Source organism: Lichenostomus cassidix, chromosome 24 (genome assembly GCF_008360975.1).
Source record: "Lichenostomus cassidix isolate B80296 chromosome 24, HeHo_3.0, whole genome shotgun sequence".
Lineage (NCBI taxonomy): Eukaryota > Metazoa > Chordata > Aves > Passeriformes > Meliphagidae > Lichenostomus > Lichenostomus cassidix.
In genome coordinates, this window is record NC_139504.1 from 4447112 (window position 1) to 4468214 (window position 21103).

Here is a 21103-nt window from a genome sequence, read left to right on the forward strand (position 1 = left end):
ATGAGTAAGAAATGTTGTGAAACCCATGCAGGAGAGAACAGCCAAAAACTGCTTGCTTGACAGAACTCATCTTTAATTAGGAGGTGAACAGTTGCAATAGAAGCTGCTCCAGTGCTTTATTAGTTTCGTGTTGCTTGTTGCAGGAAAAACCCAAGGAATGAATTCTGAGTTTGAAAGAAAAGCAGCAAACACAGCCAAATTCAGGAGAGAGGAGAAATAGCCCAGGGTTGATCATTTGTCTTTTTTAACACAGTTAGAAAGAGAAGAGGAAAACTAGAGGTTAACTCAAAGTTCTCCCAGTAAAAACCCTGAATTATGGCTATTTAAAATCTCATCCTAATTCAGGATGTTTCCAACAAGTCCTAAGTCAATGAGAAGCCTTTGGTCCATGGATTTTTGTGAAAAAGTGGCTTTAACCCACAGTTATACTTAGAATCCCAGACTGGTTTGAGTCATCCTACCATGGGCACAGACACCTTGCACTACCCCAGGTTGCTCCAACCTGGCCTTGGACACTCCCAGGGATGAGTGTTCAAGATTTTGGGAAGGCTGAGCTGGATTGTTCTCTCCTCTTGTTCATAAATCCCCCAAACAGATCCAGGAAAAAACCAACTCTGCTCCTGGGTGGCAGATAAAAATCACTGAACAATTCCATGACTATTCCTAAAGCATGCAGCTCCTTTAATTCTTATTAAATTTTATTTTCAACACCCTGATCAGACCTATGCTGACAGAATTCAGAGAAATGCTGCATTTTCTGTCTAAATAGGTTTGAAGTGCCCCGAAAGCACAGTGAGCATTGTCATAAATGCTATCTTGCAGATAATTCCCAGAATATCATCTTGGAAGAGAGAGAATGAGAGAAAACCAAGGAAAGGAGTCTGTTTTCCAGAGCTGTAGAGGCACAGATCCACCAGAGCAGGTTTTTAAATGGATCAGGGAGGAGTGCTGACTTGCAGCAGCACCAACATGACCTTTGCAGGGAGCTAAGGCAGCTTTGTGTCCCAAGGAAAAGGGCACAGGGCAGGGGGAGAGCCAGAGGAGATAACTGCCAGGAGGATCCAGGGAAAAACCACCTCAGCCAGGCTGGGCCAGAACTGATCCAACACATCCACTCCATCCCCTCTGCACTAACCCACTCAGAGCAGCTTTCTGCTGCCTCATCTTTCCCCATCAAGTGCAGCAGCTCAGCAAACCACTGAGCTTTTTTCCTAAAAAAACGCCAAAAAAAACCCCAAAACCCACTGCAAACTGATGGCAACAGATTGGACACAGGGAGCAGGGAAAGAGGGCTAAAATGGGGAGGATTCCTGGGAGCTGTCAGAGCTCAGGGATGGATGGCAGGGACTGCAAGGAGGGAGGGAGGCACTGGAAGCTCCGTGTTATTTTGGTGGGAGGCCGAGGCAGGCAGCACAGCTGACACAGTGACTCATGGAGGAATCGCTCCTGGCATCAGGAACCTTGCACTGCTGACAGCTCCACGAGCAGGAGGAGGAACACAGGGAATTTAGGGAAGTGACTGGAGACCCCACAGAGCCAATATCTTCTGTCAACCCCCCCTCAACATCCCCAGCAGCCTCAGCGCTGCATTTGCCTCAATAAAGCACCAGCAAATGCCTCCCACTCGATATTCTATCATTTTTCAGGCCACTAATGTCCCCATCCATAACCAGAATGCAGCATTCCATTCTCCTTTTAGGAGGGAAAATGCAGAGTAGCCAACAGAGCCCATCAGCATATTTCCTGATGGATCAGGATATGGATCAATGCAAGGGACTGGTGCTATGGCAACCAACGTGCTGAGTGAAACACTTAAACTAGGTTAAGATGAAGTTGATAAAAATCAAAGTCTGGAAGGCTGGCAAGTTCCATCTGTAGGATGGGGAGGGTCAGGACTCCAAGAGGAAGGTATTTCTACAGGGAAAGAGAATTCCAATGGTGCCTTTCCTTCACAGGATGCTTCCTTTTCGAGCTTTAAAAAATGAAGTATTTATATACAGATTTCTCTTTCCTTCTTGAGGTTGGCTGTGGGTGAGGAGCTCATCAAGAGGGGTGAAGAGAAAGTGGCAGTGTGAGGAGGGAGAAAGAGGGAAAAAAAAAAAACCCAGCTTAAAATTATGAAAGAAAAACAGAATGCAAAGATAAATCTCCACCATAAAACCAACAGCAAGAATTTGGAGATTTGCCTCCACACATGGAATTTCCTGATGATACAGGAATGTATCATCAGAGTATGTCCTGTAAAAATGACAAGCAGGGTACTCTGAGTTTACCACAGCCAGCTGGAGTTCTTCCCTCACTATCCTCCCCTGGAAAACTCTGAGACAGGAAGGTTTTCAATCTCCCCATGAACAGCAACCCTCGGGAAAGGGAGAAGAAAAGCATCTCCAGAGAAGTTTCATCCACAGTTCAGTCATTCACTCCCAGCCCAAGCAAGTGCCTCAGCTATTTTCCATGACACAAGCACTTGGATTTTTCCAAGAGCTGATGTCAGGGCTTTTCATGGAGAAAGAAGTGCATTTACTGGGCAGGCAAGGAAGGAGGGCTTCCCCAGCAGCTATTCTCAATGTGCCCTTTGTGCTGCTCTGCTGCTCAGGCCAGGACCCTGCAAGAACTTTCAGTCCCCAGAAACTCTCCAGAGGGGAGGGACAGAGACATTTTCAGCAGCATTTGCAGGGCTGTTCTTCCACTCCTGACTGATTTCCAAGGCTCAGCAGCAGCAGCTTTCCCTCTCCAGGCCCTGATGTTGTCACACAAGGCTATTTATTGTTGAATATCCCTACAACAGGGTGGATGCAGCCAAACAAATGAAAATGGGGAGGGGGCACTGGAGGGAACATAAATAAACCAGGTTGCTCGTGTTTCCTTAATCCTGCCTTTAGATTCAGCCTGAAAGCAAGATTTGGGTAATAGGGATGAGGTTTGGCCACTGAATGTAGCTCAGAGCAAGTACAAACCCTGCTCAGAAATTGGTGGGGAACAGAGGTTGCCAAATCCCAGATGATTTCCTACTGGTTTCCCAACGTGACTGGTTACAAATTAGTGAATCTCGCAGTTTTCACCCCTGGGAAAGAAAAACTGACAGCTTTGAAATGGGAAAAAATTAAGCACCAGAAATGCTGAAAAAGGCCAAGGGGTTTTCTGAAAAGAAAATGTTATCATGACAAAAATTTAAGGAAAATTCGTGTATGGCAGAAAAGAAACTTTCATGATTTGTTCCTCTGCAAGCTTTTACTGCATTTAAAACAAGTGGCCAGGTACAGGAGAAAGGTCAAGCTTGTGACTTCAGAAGTTATGACCCAGTTTTCTCACTCATTTATTTATTTTCAAGGAGGCCAGAGACAAATATTCCCAGGCCCAGAGAGCTCAAGCTTCCCTGAAGCAAGGAAAAGCAGCTGAAATATGCAGTTTGGCCATACTAGAAGAGCCCCAAAATATCCCATTTTCTCCACATTTCCACATCATCTTTGCATCCTGAGCTTCAGCTGCTTGGAAGACAGAAAGGAAGAGGAGCAGAACACATTTGTTGTGATTCATTCCTCCAGCTTTCACTTTTAAAAAACCCTTTCAAACCCCTTTGCCCAGAGAGTGAAAGACTCTAACCGAGCATTGGGGCTTCTTGTGCAGACAGGGCGTGGAGTCCAAATTAACCTGCCCTCCCCAAACTGCAGCTAATTACGGGGAAATGAAATGTTTGCTTTGCTTGCCAATAATTGCAATGCAGAGCTGGCTCAGTGGCAGCAGCACTGCTCCTCCTACACGGCAGCTGCAACAGCTTTCCAGTGAAATAAACCCATCAAAAAAAAAAAAAAAAAAATAAAAAAAAAAAAATCAAAGGATCAAGACAGTTTTTTTTCCCTAAACAGAGCAGAGGGACCCAAAGCCAGGATTTGCTTTCACCTGACACACACACACACACCCAGGGCTGGGGATCACTCGTGCTGCCCCAGCGTGTGCAGCACTGCTTGCATTTCATTAGGCACCAAGCCTAGTTCCTTATTAATGCCATACCCAGCTTGTGGTTGTTATGAACCAGCAGCGAGCCTGGTGTGGAAACAGTCCTTAAAAACAGCAAAAGATAGCAATTAGAAAGGGAGGAGAGAAAAGGAAAAAAAAAAAACAACAAAACCAACCAACCCCAACACACGCAATACAACTGGAAATGTAGCTTTCCAAATAGCCTAACGCTGCCTCCAATTAGGCAGCTTTAAGTTCTGCAAATATATGTACAAGGTTCAGAGGCACAGGGCAGTATTTGGCCCAGAGTTCACATTTCTGGGGAGTGAGTGCAGCTGCCTGGCACGGGAACACCACACCTCCACGGCTTGGAAGCACTGAGTGTGCATGAAGAACCTGCTTGGAGATTTATGATTCCCCCAGTGTGTCTCTCAGAAGGTGTTTTGAAGAACTGACAAGGCCAAGCTGGTGTGTTGCTCAGCACGATGAGCTTTGTCTGGTTTGATGTGTCACTGACCAGCAAGGTGAGCAGGAAAGGCTGGGAGAATTGGGATGGTTCAGCCTGGAGAGGAGAAGCACTGGGGTGACCTAGTTGTGGCCTGCCAGGACCTGAAGGAGCTGCAGGAAAGATGGAGAGACACTCTTTACAAGGGCCTGGGGTGACAGGACAGGGAGAATGGCTTCAGCCTGACAGAGAGTGGGGTTAGATGGGATATCAGGAAGAAATTCTTCACTGTGAGGGTGGTGAGGCACAGAAAAGCTGTGGCTGTGCCTGGATCCCTGGAAGTGTCCCAGGCCAGGCTGGAGTAACCTGGGACAGTGGAAGGTGTCCCTGCCCATGACAGGGGGTGACACTGGATAAGCTTCAAGGTCCCTTCCACCCCAAACCATCCTGGGACTCTGTGATTTATCCCAGCACAGATGTAACTCCAACCTGACAACATCAGCAGAAGCACAAGAGCTCAGCTCACCTTCCCCCACGGATTTACACATTCCAAAGGCATTATCAGTTTGTCTGACCCACTGCAAAACTCCAAGTTTCATTAAGTTCCTCCTATGACAAACAAGGTCAGCAGGCACCTTGACTTAATTTAAATTTCCCTTCAGCCCTCGTTAGGTTGTTATAAAGGTTCATGTGCATTTACTGCTCTGGAAATGTAAGCCAAGCCTTGCCTGCTCATCACAACCAGCAGTTTATGAGTTCAAAGCTAAGCAGACACTCAACCCAAAAGCATTTCCAGCCCTGCCTTCCCTTCTGCCATGGAGTGCTGAACCTTTGGCCAAATTACACCCATTCTGCATGGGATGTGCAGACAACATCCACCCCTCTGACCTCTGCAAAGCTTCTAAATATTTCCCAGCTGCCATAAACTAATTTACAGCTAATATGTCTTAAACCACCCAAAGGCAAAGTGCTCCCAGTGGCTTAATTTACACCGAGGGAAAAATTGGATCCACAGTTTTACAAAGGAAAGCTGCAGCACGGAGAGAATCAAGAAATCATTACCACAGTGTTGCTTAACCTGTACAGTGTATTTTTAGCTCTCAGTCCTTCACAGCTCATTCTGGTGAAGTTTTACTCGTGTGGATACAAACACCAAGGGCAACCAAACTATTTGAGCCTAAATTCAAAGTATGCAACTCAATGAGCATTTCACCTTGCTGGCTTCCACACCTCCCCAGGAGGGTTTCTGTCCCAGCATTCCTTCAGATTTTAGAAGCATCCGTGGAAAGTTTCTCCACCATACATTGCAGTTATTTCCAAAAAATAAATTTAAAAAAAGGATTTCCAGAAAAAAAAAAAAAGAAAATGTGCTGTCAGCTGAGCTATAAAGAGATCAGCAGTGCTACATACTGAGGTTGAAGTTATCTCAGTTGTTCAAATGGCCTAAGAAAAATAAAGAGGCTCCTGGGATATGCAAACTTATCATTTCTCCCCTGAAATGCAGCTCAGGCCCTTAAAGCACAAGAGAAAAGATGCACATAGCACACATTGCATGAGGAGGGGAAAAAAAATGTACACAGGCATTCGTGGCATGCTTTGCTCCTTCCCATTTCATCTCCCCTCCATCTCAACCACAGCAGAAATCCAGGAAGGGAGACTGGAAAAGACTGGAGCAGAACAGGGGATTAGGATTTCTCAGCAACATCAAGCCCTGTTCCTTCTTCTGTAAAATGGAAGATAAAAAGGCAGGAGTGAAGCTCCTTGTAAAATGGCTCAAGATCCTGAGAACAGCCTGTGAGTCAAGCAGAGCTATTAATAGGCCTCTGAAAGTGTTTGTATTAGTATTTGCCTCTTGGGTCTCGTAAAATAAATAAAAATACAAGCAATAGAAGAAAAAAAAAAATAAAGAAGGAAAAAAAACCCCACCCAAACAAATATTTACTCAGGAAAGCTACCAGCTGCTAAGAGGTGAGTGCAGCAAATTGTCCAAGGTATGTGGAAGGGTATGGAGGTAACCAAGGCATCAGAAACAGCAATGCCAGCTTGGAGTTGTTTCCCCACTGGGTTCAGTGACACCACATCTTGGTGCCTCCCCCTCAGCCAGGCAGGATGCTGAGAACTGCCAGCCCTCTGTTTGTATTTCTGTTATAAACAAATCCCCCCAGCAGCTCGCAGCCTTTCCACATCAAAACCTCATCTATCGGTACAAAACGCTGCGTTTTCCCTCGATGCTGATGGCTGTCACTGTATCAACACTGCCTCAAATATTTCCACACCATCACTGTGACTGATAAAAATTGTTTCATTTTTAGAACATTTAACAATCAAATAAAATTTTAAAATACACACAGTATCAATGCAAACTGCATTCAGAAAAAAAAAACCAACAAACCACCCGAAACACTCAGAAATGGTTGCCTGAGCACCAACAGCTAATTTAACATCAACCTGCATAAAATATCAGCTTATCAAAAATCACATTCCCTATGGCTGGTGAGATGGTTCTGCTAACACACTGGTATGGAATTACTGGGAAATGGAAAAGAAGGGAGTGCTGCCAGCATCTACAGCATCTTTCCAAGCTGTCAAAACCTTTGTTCTTGAGCTCAGCCACCAAGACACAGATTTTCACAGCAAACACATGAAACTGGCCATTTTCACCGTGCAAATACAAAGGAGTAACTCAGGTTCACACAGCAGCTATTAAAAGAGGAAAGCAAAAAAAAAAAAACAACCAGGCAAACCTCCCCTCCCACCCTTTTTTCCAGTAGATATTAAAGGAAAAAATCCTTCCTTAAACGCAGAGCAGAGAGAAAGGTATTTCCCCCTCTTGCAGTGTATTCCTGATCAGGGAACAGAACAAAGCCTCGGATATTTTACCTGTTTCCCACGGCACAGTCAGCTGAGCAGGGAGATCCCAAAGGCCCATTCCCAAGGGGTGCTCTGATCCCAAATCCTCCCCAGGGAGCTCCAGCTGCCCCTCTCTGCAAGCTTCCCGGGGTTTTCACGCTTCTCGGATCTCCTTGGGAGGCATCTGCCTGATTGTTCCACTGACCACTGGAGGGGAGGGAAGAAAACTCCACCTCTTCTCTCCCACCTCCTCCCAAGCAGCATCAGCTGGGGCTGCTCATGGGCAAAGGGAGAGCAGCATCCATGGCCAGCCCACGGCAGCAGGGAAGCAGGAGAGAGGGCTGGCATTTTAAAATTTAGCATTTCCACCTGTCCTGGGTGACAGAAAAATATGTATCTGTATTTATATATTAATGTATATTTGATAGATGGAGATATATTTTCTGTATGCATGCATATAAAGGCTTATAAATAGATATAAATATGTATAAAAATATATATATCTATTTGTGTGCACTCCTGCCATGCAATGCCAGCCCTGATCCAAGGAGCTGCATCACGAGGCACAGCAACAAAGGCTTGGCAGAGGGCACTGAGCTTTTCCCCTCAATCCACTTCCAGCCTTGCCCAGGGTCACCTCTTGGCCTTTCCGTGTGTTTTGCAACGCGTGGCACCTGGAAAAGCCCCTGAAAACACAGCCTGGGGGGTGTTTGGGGACTGGGGAGGCAGGGATGGGGTGACAGCCACACACTGCCCCTCTGTGCCACCCAAACTCAGGGGTCACCCCGAGGTTTCCCAGCTTCCCCCAGCGGTCAAGCCCTGGGGAAGGAAGGAAGGACTGCAGGGTGAAGGGGCTGTTTGCTTTTTCTGCCCCAATAACCTAATGAAGTTTGGGAGCAGCGCTGGCGGGATAGACATTTCTTCACGCTACACTGTCTGTTTGTGTTTGATTAATGTAAATCTTGCCGGGGCTCCAAGCATGCCCCAGGCTCAGGCTCTCTCCATTAACAAGCAGCCAAACTGCCACGTCCAGAGCACAGGGACAAACCAACAGCTCTATTTTAGACTTTGCCAGAAAACCCAGAGAGCTCCACCAAACTCGTTTTTGGTGATTGGACTTGAATTACTCTACTCCTCGTTAAGTCCCACTTTTTTGCTCTTCCCCTCCAAAATCAGCTATTAAAAAGACGAAACTGCAGCAAACCACTTGAGAAAATAACTGCTGCTAATATATTTTTTCGCATCTCCTCAGTTCTCATGACCAAATTTTTCAGCCTGCCCTGTCCAATGCATGCTGGTACCAAAAATCATCTCCAAGCCACAAGTGCAGCAAGGCTGCAATTACCCAGAAGACAGGAAGCCAAAGAAATCAACTCCTACCCTTCCATCTCCCTGCTCCATGCAATAATTTCCCAGCCAGAACTTGTATTTTCCATGCTTCTCCCTTTTCCAGTGGTGTGCATTATCATTTTCTAAATAGCAGAGAGCTCCCTTTCATTGGTTCCTATTTTGAAACGTTTGCCCAGCTCCTCATTTTCTAGGAATTTCACAAATCAGAAAATGTCAGCTCTCCAGAAGAAAATGGTAAGCAGAGGGAAAGGAAAAAGCCAGATCCTCACAGCAGCACCCCTTCCTCTCACAATCCTTGGGAAGCACAAGGAAAAATGGTCAATATTGGATTTTTGAAGCCAACATGGGATGCTGGAGGTAAGGAAAGCAGGGAAAAGGGGCTGAAAATCCCAGAGCAGAGCTGCAGCTCCAGTTTATTCATGCCTGAGTGAGAATCACATGCACCAAACAGCCTCTGCTGAGGGTGTCAAAACACAGATATTTTTAAAGCTGGGGCACATTTTAAATTTTTCCAAATTTTTCTCACTAATGCTCCTCGTCATCAAGTGAAACACAGATGGAACAATCTGACAAACCAATAAACCTCAATTTAATAAACTATATTTTGGTTAAAACATTGATATTTCCTATTTCCTTCACCGTACAGAGCAAATTCACATTTCCCAGCTGCCTGCCTCAGTTTTCCCTTACCAACAATTCAGGGTTTGCAGGTTGCTTTATAATCATAAAAAATAATATGTGCAACATTATAGAGTATTATCTATTATTTTTACGTATTTGTGTCTTTTATATATATATTTCTTTTATACATTTATATATTTTATCTATTTACATATTAAATATCCTTGCATAAACCCCTCAGATTCATCCATTTTAAATTTTCATGCAAAATATTGAACTGAAGGTCATTAAGGTCAGTGAGGAGGAACCAGCAATACAACAGGAATATGCTTCAAGGCTTTTAACTCAGAAGGGAGATTTTCAATTCCTTTAAACATAACAATTCTGTTACTGGCATCAGCACTTGGGAAAATAAATGCATTTGTACCATAAAACAAGCTTTAAAAGGGTCAGATATGGATATTGCAGCTTCTCTCCATTATAAAGAAGTCAGACAGACTTTGAAGAATCCAAATGAAATTTCAGTCTATCAGGAAAAACATTTAGTATAAAAAAAAAAGGACTTTAGGGCAAAGTCATGGAAGACTTAACTGTTGTCTGCAATTTTTTTTGCTTATGGAAATAATTAGCATTAAAAAATTGCAGAATTAATTTTTATTTCTATTTTATCTACAGCTTTTGGGGGAAAACAACACAATACATCCCTTTCAAGTCCAAAACAACGCAGCTGCCAGGAAACAGTGTAAAAACAAGACAGATTCAGGAATGGAAGCTTCTATCTTGCTTCCTACTCTGATTTCGCAGATTTCCTTCCCTCAGTACTCTCAGTCACAAGACATAGTAAGAAAACAATTTAGAAGGGGGAAAAAAAAATGACCATAAAAAGCAAGAAAGTCTGATGCAACTAGGTTTTTAGGAGAAATTAGAGATATGGTTGTGGCTGTAAATGGAATATCACTGTTTTAAATCCAGGGGATTTCTACAGTCCTGGAAAGGAGGATAAGGAAAGGAGGATAAGGAAAAAGTATGGGAAAAAAAATACATAATGAAAAAAGAAAACTCTCCTGAGAACATAGGAAAGATGGGATAGGAGTTAGTAGTGAACAACTCAATTAGAGAGTCTTCTTTGCCTGTTTAGAATAAAGTGTAATAAAATGAATGAAAATTAAGTGCTTCCAAAGTATCAGAGAAGTTACAAGCCTGACTATTCCAGGTTTCACTTTCCAGAATTCTGAAACCTCTGTGCTCCATCCTTCCTTTGCAAAGAACAGCAATTTTGATCCCCAAATATTCTGTATCGATTAAGGAATTCCCTCCTCCTTGCCCATCAGCAAAGGATGATATTCTCTCCTCATTCCACCCCAGCTCTGTGCTGGCCAGGCTGGGCTCTGGTAAATATTTATTTACACACAATTTCCAGACCTTTACCCCAATGAGGAGGCAGGCCTGGGAAAAGCTGAGCTTCCCAGAGCTCCGTGCAGCGGAAGGCAAGAGCTCCCCGAGGAGCAGAGTCCACACCCCTGTGGGAAGAATCCATGGAGCAGCAGGAGGAGCTCAACATCCCATCCTGCCACGAAATCCTCAGCCTTCAGCACAAACTGCCAGATTTGGGGTTTGGGGAGGGCCTGGCACAGGCTGCTCCATCCATGGAAGTGTCCCAAGACACCTTGGAACAAGCTGGGGTAGTGGAAGGTGACAAAAATCATCTTGAAGGTCCCTCCAACCCAACCCATCTGCAGTTTCATGATGGGATATTTGCAGCTTAGCTGGAGAGGCCAAACCTCACTGAAATTTTTGGGAAGTTCCAATGAAGAAATCTGTTATTGACAATTCAGTGTATTTACCACCAGGACTCAGGATAGATAGATGCATACATGCATTTCTGGTCAGTAAATCCTTAACATTAACACATCACATCAATATCCAAAAATTTTGCCAATGTGCTTTCTCAGCCCCAAAAATTAAAAATGAGAGGCAGAATGGCTGCCCAGTTCCCCCATCAGAGTATCCAAATAATTAATAAAGCTTTACATTATAAACACTCACCCTCATTCTCTCCCGTTCACTTAGGCTCAGGATGTTCATTTCTCCTATTTTCCAGCAAGGAACAAAACCCATCCCACACATCCTAAATAAACAGGAACTAGCAAAAAGCTGCAATGGGGGATTTTTTTTTTTTTTAAGAGAACGTGTGAATATAAAAGTACAGCCAAGAAGATATGTGAGAAATCTGACATATTTCAGCAAGGACTCTGAGTCCACTCAATGAACTTCATATTTCAGACACATCTGAGAAACACCTGAGTGCTTTCAAGCACAAAAATCCTGGGCTGCCCTGTCACTACATCCCTGCAAAAATTCATAGAGATGTTAGAGGCACAGAACTGCACTTCAGACAAGTATGGGCAATTTTATATTTTCTCCATCACAAAAAGGTATGTGTGTTCTGTAAAAACCTTTTCTTGATCTCAGCAAAGGAGAGAAAGGCAAAGGACTAAAAAATCTTCTCTCTGGCTGCTCTGGGTGTGTTTTATGGAAAGCAGGAGACAACCTGATGAAGAAAGGAGTTAATATTTCATTTCAATATCCATCCCAACTATGCTGGGTTACATAAGAGGCAGTGGAAGTTAAAGACACAGAAGCTTCCTCTTAGGAATTTTCTGCAAGTCAGAGGAGACAACTTAAGGACAGCTTTCAGCAGATAAAGTAATCATTTTCCAAACCCACTGCTTCGCACAGACAAACCCTTCATTACTTCAGCTCCTTCAATTACTGGAACTTAGCTTGAGAAACAGAAAACTGAGGTACAGAAACAGGAAATTGTTTTTGCAGTAAAACAGCAGATCAACAATTGAAGTGGAAATGCTGTTCAGATCAGCCATACTCTCTTAAATCAGCACCAAAATTCCTTTTTTTTTTAAAGATTACTGACAGAAGCCTGTGGCACCTTGTGATGTACAGAAAATATCACAGATAATTGGCATACACAACTTATTTGGGAAGGCAATGCTCGTGCCAGAACTCCTGCAAACTTTCAATTTTCAGAGCATTTTGCTACACGAGAGTTAAGCAAACGACGAGAATTCCCTAGGAAAAACCCTCAACTTTCCAAATACTATCATGGACATGAGTGAAACTTGAGGATGCCAGGGAAAATTCAAATTAAAACTGGCACAGAAGAAATAAAAAGATGAAATCAAATGCAGCAGCACTACCCACAGAGGGAAAAAGCAAAGGTGATTTGGGCAGGAGAGAAACTGCCAGAGTGGGTGGGAAAACCAACTTTCCCGCTGGAGATACAACTCAATTTATTATTTATTGTGCACCTCAGTGGATGATTCACCACCCAAATCCTCTGAACAAAACCCACCTCCCGGGCTGCAGGCAGCTGAGCAAAAAGCCCAGCTCAGCACAAGTTAGGATTAGACTGGCAACCTACTTTGGAGTCAATCATTACCAGGCTGAACCACAGCTGTCTGCTTTTAATGCACGGCTGACATTAACCCTCTGCTTTAAAGAGCTTGAAAATCAGCTCTGGAAAAAAAAATAAAAAAGGGAAAACACTGAATCATTAGAACTTTTGGCACAGTTGTTAACTCTGCGTGTTTGCCGCTAATAGATATTATTGGAGTGATCTAAGGCGAGGGGGAAAAAAAAATGACAGAAAATTATCATTTTCGACTGTGTCACACAACAAGCAGCTGAACGGTTTCTGCAGACAGTAATTAGAATGAGAAAGTTCTGGTACAAATATGGAAACTGATTAAAAGCCAGCTGTAAAGTCTGCTAAATCTGTGATAGAAAAAAAAAGAAAAAAATCAATCTGCAAAAGCAAAACATGAAAGATCCTTTATGAAAGGGAACCCTCTTTCAGTTTCATTGTCTGGGCTGACTTCTGGCATAGGAAAATGGGTTCTATGGAGCTGCATTGAAAAGGTCACCGAGTTTCCTTCCTTGATCTCTTACCATGAACAATTTTAGAAGGCATTAAACATTTCAGAACAGCCTATCTAAACAAATTTTTGCTTATCCTGTCATTGAATTACGTTCAACCAATTCCAGTAAGTCTGACAAAAAAAAAAAAAGTCCCCCCCCTCCAAAATACAATATTTATGGCAGCCACAAAATGCAAACTTGAGTCCATGCCAAAACAGCATAAATTAGAGAAAAGTAATTATTCTATAGCTGACCATTTGAAAAGAGAGCAGTGAGAGCTGGGCAACTCCATTTTCCAGGACAAAAATCTATTTCATTCATAGCAAACTGAACGCAGTTGTTCAAACCGTGTCGTAATTCAGAGAGAGATAAAAAACACAAGCCCAATTCCATGGGTTTAGCACTCAATACCTTGTTATGGTTCACTCCAGAGCTGGGAATTGTCAGCAATAAATACTTTCAGGCCTATAAAACTCTGTGAACTGCTCACTATTCATCGAGAAGCAGGGAGGGAGGGGCAGAACTTCATTTATTCTTTCCAAAGAATTTCTGCAGGTCCTTTTTAATTCACCATAAACTTCATCCCACCCCAGTTTTACAGTACAAAACATCAACTGACTCAAGGACATGATCAACATCGAGATGTTGACCCCACCAGCAAGTCAGGACTGGCTTTATCATTATTCCATCACACACCTGCAGCCTTACACTCCCGAATTTTACAAGCAGGGAAGAAAAAATCCAGGACAAAACACGAGGTAGCAATACCTGTACTCGCAGCCTTGGCCTCTGAAAAGGCAGAAATCCATTTTTTAAAATGCATCAAAACACACTTTCATTTCCCCACTGCTCAGTGCAACACAAATCTAGAGTTCCCAGTGCTTCCAGACGTTGTTGATGAGCCAAACAGCAGTTTATCTCCCCCAGAATTCACTTTATTTCTGACTCTGCTCTGTTGACAATTCCTCCAGCCAATGGATAACCAACAGCCCTTCCAGGGCTCTCCCTCTCCCAGCACCTAAGGCACACACAGGGAGGAGAGGAAGGTGTTTTCCTTGCCAGGAAGCTGGATTGTTTTAACTCCAACCCTGCATCTGCCTCTTGTTTGAGATTCCAAAGCAGCAACGTTCACACAGCTCATTACACCTCCTCGCTGGGGCCTGGCAGCTGATTCCTCTGAATTTGGGAATATTTGCTCACCATATATTTGTGCTTCCTGCTGCTCTGGGCTGAAACCAGGCAGATTCTAACCCAGGAATTGCTTTCCAGGTAACATTTCATCAGCAAATATACAATGTGAAGTGTTATTATTTCTAACTAAATATCTATCTATTATTTCTATTTAAGCAGAGCATGCAGGCTGCCTATAGAAACTTTAAAATGCTGGCTCTTATCAGCAGATCAGAGTCACCCATGCCTGCATGAAACCACAACTGCTGCCCTGGCAAACTCTAAATGCCAAAATAGCCCTTCCTCTCCAAATTCCTCTGTGTGAGCTGAACACATTCATCACCCATCACTTGTCCACAGTCAGACATCTCACAGGACCAACAAAATGTTGTGTTACCACCAGAACCAACAGCTGAGCTTAAGGAGTTGAGATGATCCCAATTTCCACATACACAAGAAATTTGTAAATACAAAAATCAAGCACTCCTCACCAGCAGAATGTCAGCACCGAGTGCATTAAAGCAAAGGGAAATGCAGTTTTGTCTCAGTTCAGCAACACAACTCCTCCCAAGGTATTTTCTGCAGCAGGGAAACCACCAGGATGCCAGAGAAGTGCTTTAATCTAAAGCAAACATCTCCACGTGATGGAAAAGAGAGAGAGGGACGGAGCCCAGGCAGCTCCCAGTCCTACAGGACAAAATTCATTTGCTACTGAGCATTTCTTCCTGCACTTTATCATGGAATTGGCTGTCCCTGGGGAATGGATCCTGGTGACAACCCAAGGATTTGTCCCTGCAAGGTGGACAGGGCACAGGACAGAGGGAGGATGAAGTCCCCGACACCTCCAGCCTCAGTAGAACTGAGAGAATATTCCCTAAAATGCCACAGGGAATGAGCTTTCCATGTTGGGGTTCCAGGTATTTGGAGAGCTCCTCATTGCCATACAGCTCCTCATTGTATTTTACATTAATTGTAATTTACTGCCAAGGCAAAGTGATCCAAACACAACTCAGAGGAGAAAATGAAGAGATTTCACATGTAAATTTACAATTTAAATTAACAAGTCACAGTCCTCGTTTGAAGTGTCCAGAGTCCCTTTCTGCTCCTCCCCACAACCAGTCCCAAACTACCTTTTTTATTTAACAAAAAGAAAAAAAAGAACAACAAACCCCACCTTGTTATTTGCATGTTCTTTGTGATTTTTTTGCCCTCTTTGAAATACTCTTTTGGGGCCAACCTTTTGATCTAAAAGACATTTAATTAAAAAATAAAATAAATGAAAGGAAAATCCTAAATCCTTATACACACTCTATAGCAACACTTATTGGAGGGAAATGTATTCCCACTTCCCAGGATTGTGCCTGAGTTACCAGAGCCAGAATACAGCCAGATTCCCCAATAAAAAAACCAGAGAAACCAACTTATTCTAAGTTTCTTAAGACCTTTGCTGATCAAATCCCATCAGTATTCCAAGAATCAATTTGGAGATATGAAGGAAGCCATTTTCTCTGTAGAGGGAGAGCGACAGATGGAGCAAAATTTTCAGCACATTCTGAGTTGCTGTGATGTTCCTGTCATTGCAGCAAGCAAGGAGGCTCAGCAGAGCTGCTTCCCAGGAGCTGCAGGGCCAGGATGATTAAAAAAACAGCTATTAATTAAAAATAAAAAAAAAACAGGGAGTGGGAAGGGACAGGTTCTCTCCATCTGGCTGAACTCCAGAGGAAGGATTTAGAGTTTTGCAGGCAGCCCAAAACTCCAGCCTGTTGCAAAGCTGTTTCCTCTCCCCCTCCCGGCTCATTTAATTATCTGCTTCTGCCTGGCTGGTGAGAGGGAAGAACCTCCTCCAGAGTGCTAAGTGCTCTCAGCAGCACCAGGGACTGTCCCCTCCCAGCTGGACAGTCCCACTCCCACTGCAGCAGAGAAGGGTTTTCCTGCCCTAAAGCTGGGATTGTGCCTGGATGACCAGGGCAAGGTGCCCCAGTGGCCAAGGCACGGGCTGAGCAGGTGCAGACACCAAAAATCCCCTGTGAGAGTCTCACTGCTGAGTGGGAAAGCTGATAATGAGGCTGCTAAAAGGGAAAGGAGAGGAGGTCAAGGTTTGCTATGCCATCCATACAGCTGAAGTTGCACTGGTTAACATCCAAAATAAACACCACTCCAGCATTTACAGCCAGCACCCACATTCCTGCATCTTTCCAGACTGGAAGAAACATGTGCTTGCCCTTTTTTTTTTTCCCTCCTCTTTTTACCTCTAACTATTTCATTCTCACAACGTGAGCAGGCTGAGCATTTTACATCACTTTAAGTGCAAAACTTGGGGCTTTCAGTTGTACTCCAAGGGGCTGCAGTGCTTGGCAAATAATATTTACCAATTCCAAGTATTACCAAACTCTCACACCAAATCTGTAGATTCTGTAGATATATAGATATCTATAGATACAGATATATATCTGTAGATATATAGATAGATATTCCAGATATGGCTAGGAAATAATGATCTAGAGCGCTTTGCTCTTTTAGATCATTATTTCTACATTTTGGAGGATATTTGCTTTTACTGCTGATGGTCCAGGGTGGAGCAACACCTGCACAGGTGTTCCTCTGGGCACCCCACAGCCTTTGACACATCCTCCCAACAAAACAAATCCCACAACAATTGCAGAGAGCTCTCAGTGCAGCATCCCCAGAGCCAGAGCCACGGAGGGTGTTGGGTTTGCTCAGATCAGATCTGCGCCCACAGCAACCACTTCCGCTCCCCAAACCGCAGGGCTGCGCAGGGCAAACCGCAGCCTATCATTTGGTGCCTCCCGACAGGCTGCAGGAACAAATTGCCAGCTGGAGAGCTGCACTCCAGCACCAGGAGATCTCTCAGCTAAGGGGTTTTATCCCTGGCACACGAGGATTCCCCCCATCCTTACATTTAGGAAGTTGATATGATATAAATTTACCCTCCTCTCTCGCAGTTCCCCCTGCGTATTTGCCAGAACTGATGCTGCCCCTTCAGTCAGGATAGAGGCTGCAGCAACAGGGAAAATCCATTTTTCAAAACCCCAGAACAGCAGCTCACTTTTGGCTGAGGTCACTGCCTCGTTTGGGATATCACATGATTACAATTTTGCAAAAGTGGAAAAAAACACCCTATCGGCGCAGAGCAGAAAGCCACGTTATTTCCCTGCTTGTAAGCACCAGCTCTGAAAGGCACTTAACAGGAGAACAGGAATTATTATCATCACCACCCAGCTCCAACACTGCCACATGGCACCTGCTGTCACTGCAAGCAGCTCCTCGAGAACCAGACAGGCACTGAAGGTGTTTCCCTCAGTCCTGCACAGCACAGGGAGCTGCAGCCCTGCCTTGGCAGAGCTCCTGAGAGCTGCCATGTGCCTTCAGAGCACGGGGACAGGCAGGAAGCCTCTCTGCTATCTGGCAGCTGCCACCATTTCTCTCCCTCTCACTCGTTTCCTATTGATTTCTCCTGTCTCACGCTGCAGCTTTTTCCTATTTCCTTTCGCCGCTCGCTCGTTATGACTTCCCTCCTTTAACTCTCTTCTTTGCCACGTTTTCCATCACTTCTCTGGCAGCTTTGATCTCAGCAGAACCCTCCTTTGCATCTGGGCACAGCAGAAAGGCAGAGGAGCCTCTGTGGCACACTGAGAGGAGACGCCTTGTCTGAAGTGCTGCCAAGGAGCTGCACCAACAGCCACTATCATAACAGGCTAAAAAAGACTTCCAAGCAGCCATCAGATGCTCCAGGTGAGCCTGCAGGTTGGAGCTTGTATGTTTATGGGAGTGGTGGACTCCCAGTGCTGTGCCTGTCTCACATCAGTCTGGTGCTTTGTTAAACACAGGGATGGGGCTTTTCCTCCAGACTGGGAAATGCTTGCTCAGGTCAATCCAGGTCCCACCTCACTTTTCCGACCCCTCACCAGCACTGCAGCTCGCTCAGGGCTTCAGAAAGGAGTATTTAGCTCTTCTTAGGTGACTGATTGCACTTGGGGAGTTAGCTCAGCCCTTGTGTGTGATACCACAAACCAGGATTCACAGCCTGCAAATCAATTCAAGATCAGCTTCTCACACAAACAAGAGCAAGTTGTGCTGCTACTCACAGACCCAACAGGAACAGCACTGGGATAAAATTATGATTTCCACCAATATCCCTGAACATTTCCAATACATATTCCAAGAGCTCAGGAGTAAAACCAGTTTGAGTTTTGCCCTTGCAGACACAGTTCTTGTGCCAACTGAGAGCAACCAAGAGCTCCCAGAACCTGGAGATTCTTGGGTTTTTTAGCATCAACATTTCAACTTCTTTGTACCACCAAGAAAGGCCCTGCTGCTTCATTCACACAGTTCAACTTTTACCCAGCCCTGCTCCCTGCCCATAAAAGGTTTATTTTCCACAAGAACTGAGCCCCAAATGCCACATCCAGCCAGCACACACTTGTGACCATGCCCCTCCTGCCAGCAGCACAGCCTGTGTGCAGCAGGACATCTGACAGCATCCCAGCGACTCACAGCACAATGAGACAGACAGATCCCCCCAGAATTATTCCAAATTAAACCTGTGCTGTGATCTTTCCCACCTCAGGAAGGATTCCTCTCATCTGCTTTCCCTGTGCCACAGCAGTTCTGTGAAGAACCTTTGCCACCGAACATCCCAGCCCAGACCTTTTGGCGTTGTCAAAACACAGCTTAAAATAGCCCCACAGCATCACATTGAAGTGTTTGCCAGCAAATGTAAACAGCAATGTTTCTTATTTACCATCAGGCTCTGCAAGAAAAGGGTTCCTGCCCATGGGCCTCAGAAGTCAAACAGCCACAGCACTGAAAATCCTCAAGGAAAGGATGCAGAGTGATAACAAAGCATCAGCCCTGCTCAGCAGACGATTTGTGAATGTCACAGGCTGAGCGCTGTTTGTTTGGCTTTTACTATTTATACTTATGCTTACATTTGAAACATAAGGACACTGTTTTTTCCTGTCATTTTTAATGTATTTATTTTTACGTGTTTTCAAAGCAAAATGAGTAAACGTTGTTTCTTCCTGTCTTTTTCTGAGCGTGCTGTTACTATTTTGTATGTATCCTGCCTTGTATTTTATCCCTTTTACATTCTTAAACACTGCACGTTTTACATCCCTTTTCTTTCTACTAATTCCCTTGCTGCTGCTTCTGCTGTCCTTATTTTAAGCCCTCTCTTCTGATGTTGAGATATTACCAACATCCAGGCTCCTGACCCTTAGTTTAATCAAGCTGGGACACGAACTAAGACTTTTGTTCTTTAAACCTAATAATTACCCAGAGCAGGGCCACAGAGCATAGCATCACCTACCTGAAAATATGCATTCAAGTCTATTTTCTCTTAGTGCTATTGACATCTCTTACACAGGAAAATCTACTTATCTCAAAGCAGATAAAATATCAGGGGGAGTTCTTAGGCAGAGGAATATTTGGAATGCTGCAAGAAGCATTTTTACAGCAACTCATCCACTAGAAACTCGAGGATAATACCAATGGGATCCATTAATAAATCTCCAACTGCTAATTTTCAGAGGGAAGGAAGAGGTATTCAAGGAGGAACCTGGAGGATAAAGCCTTGAGGCAAGAGGCTGAGCTTATCTTGAAGCAGCACAGCCAACACAGCTCCCTGGTGACCCAAAGGACCACCTCGAGGTGAAGTGGAGAATTCAGTCTCCAGACCAAAGCAAACACTGCTCCTCTCTGAGACACTCTGCAGAAGTACAAACTGCAGCACAGAGCTGGCCAGATAGGGGGTAGGAATTATAACCATGAGAGGTAAGTGATGCTACTCAAAACACTGCAGGAAAAATGGGGAAACAGCAGTTAATGCCAAAAATCCTGCTGGTTATACTCCAGAGCTTCTCAGGACAGCAGGGAAACAGAAGCTACTCAAATCCTTTGGATACAAATGCACTGGGAGACCCCACTGCAGGAAATAACCAAATAATCCTGGTGAATAATCATGAAATATGCAAAATAACTGGCACAGGTGTCTGCACCACCTTCCCCAGGCAAATTCATCAATGCTCTGTACAGCCTTAGGATGAACTGCCAAAATCACCTCTTCTACAAAATCACCACTTCTACAACGTGGTCCAGAACACTGTGAGAGTGAACAGAAGACTCTTTGACTTCCAGTGAGGACTGTGCTCACTGCTGTCCCCCTCCAGGACCAAGGAACTCTCCTCCCACACAGGTCATGGAAGTCAAAGGACACCAGTGAACACCCACAAATCCCACCAGTGACCTCAGCAAACTCCTGCTCCAAGGGCAAGCTGCACTTTCCTTCTCAAGCATCTCCAGCTAGGACAGCTCTGGGTAATTTTTTTTGCTGCCAAATTCCTGTAGATGTGGACCAGAACTTGGAAAATCTGAACCTGAAGGAGCCAACATCCCAGTACCCTTCCTAATGCAACCATTTGAAATGTTAAAATGCCAGAACAGGAGTTCTGTGCACAGGGAGAATTATACAATTGGGCTCACAGATGAAATATCATTCCTGCCTCCACCCAAATAATCACAACGCCCACAGCTCTGCTCAAAACTAGAAAATCAAGCTCACCTCAGCTCCTGTCTCCAGTAAAAGCCCTAATAAACTATGCAACATGAAGTGGTAGCATTCGTGTCCCAGCCAGCAGTAAACACCCCAGACAGTCCTCTCTGCTGCCAGCCTCAAGACCAGCAGAATAAAACATGAATTTATGCACAGACTCTGTCAACTGCTAATTTCCAAGCACAGTGAAGGCACAACGATGG

At 44.4% G+C, this 21103-nt stretch overlaps 1 protein-coding gene across 4 annotated transcripts in view; it reads right to left on the reverse strand.

Annotated features, from left to right (window-relative positions):
* ARHGEF12 (Rho guanine nucleotide exchange factor 12) overlaps positions 1-21103 on the reverse strand; it is a 69933-nt gene that overhangs the window by 43331 nt on the left and 5499 nt on the right. For 2 of the 4 annotated variants that reach the window (XM_085081754.1, XM_085081752.1), the window contains exon 1: positions 13928-14059. The exons of the other annotated variants lie outside the window; for them this stretch is intronic. In XM_085081754.1, coding sequence (XP_084937880.1) covers positions 13928-13968 — 41 coding nt within the window. In that variant the 5' untranslated portion in view covers positions 13969-14059. Of the gene's footprint in view, positions 1-13927; positions 14060-21103 lie in introns of those variants that run through there. 4 annotated transcript variants of the gene reach the window in all.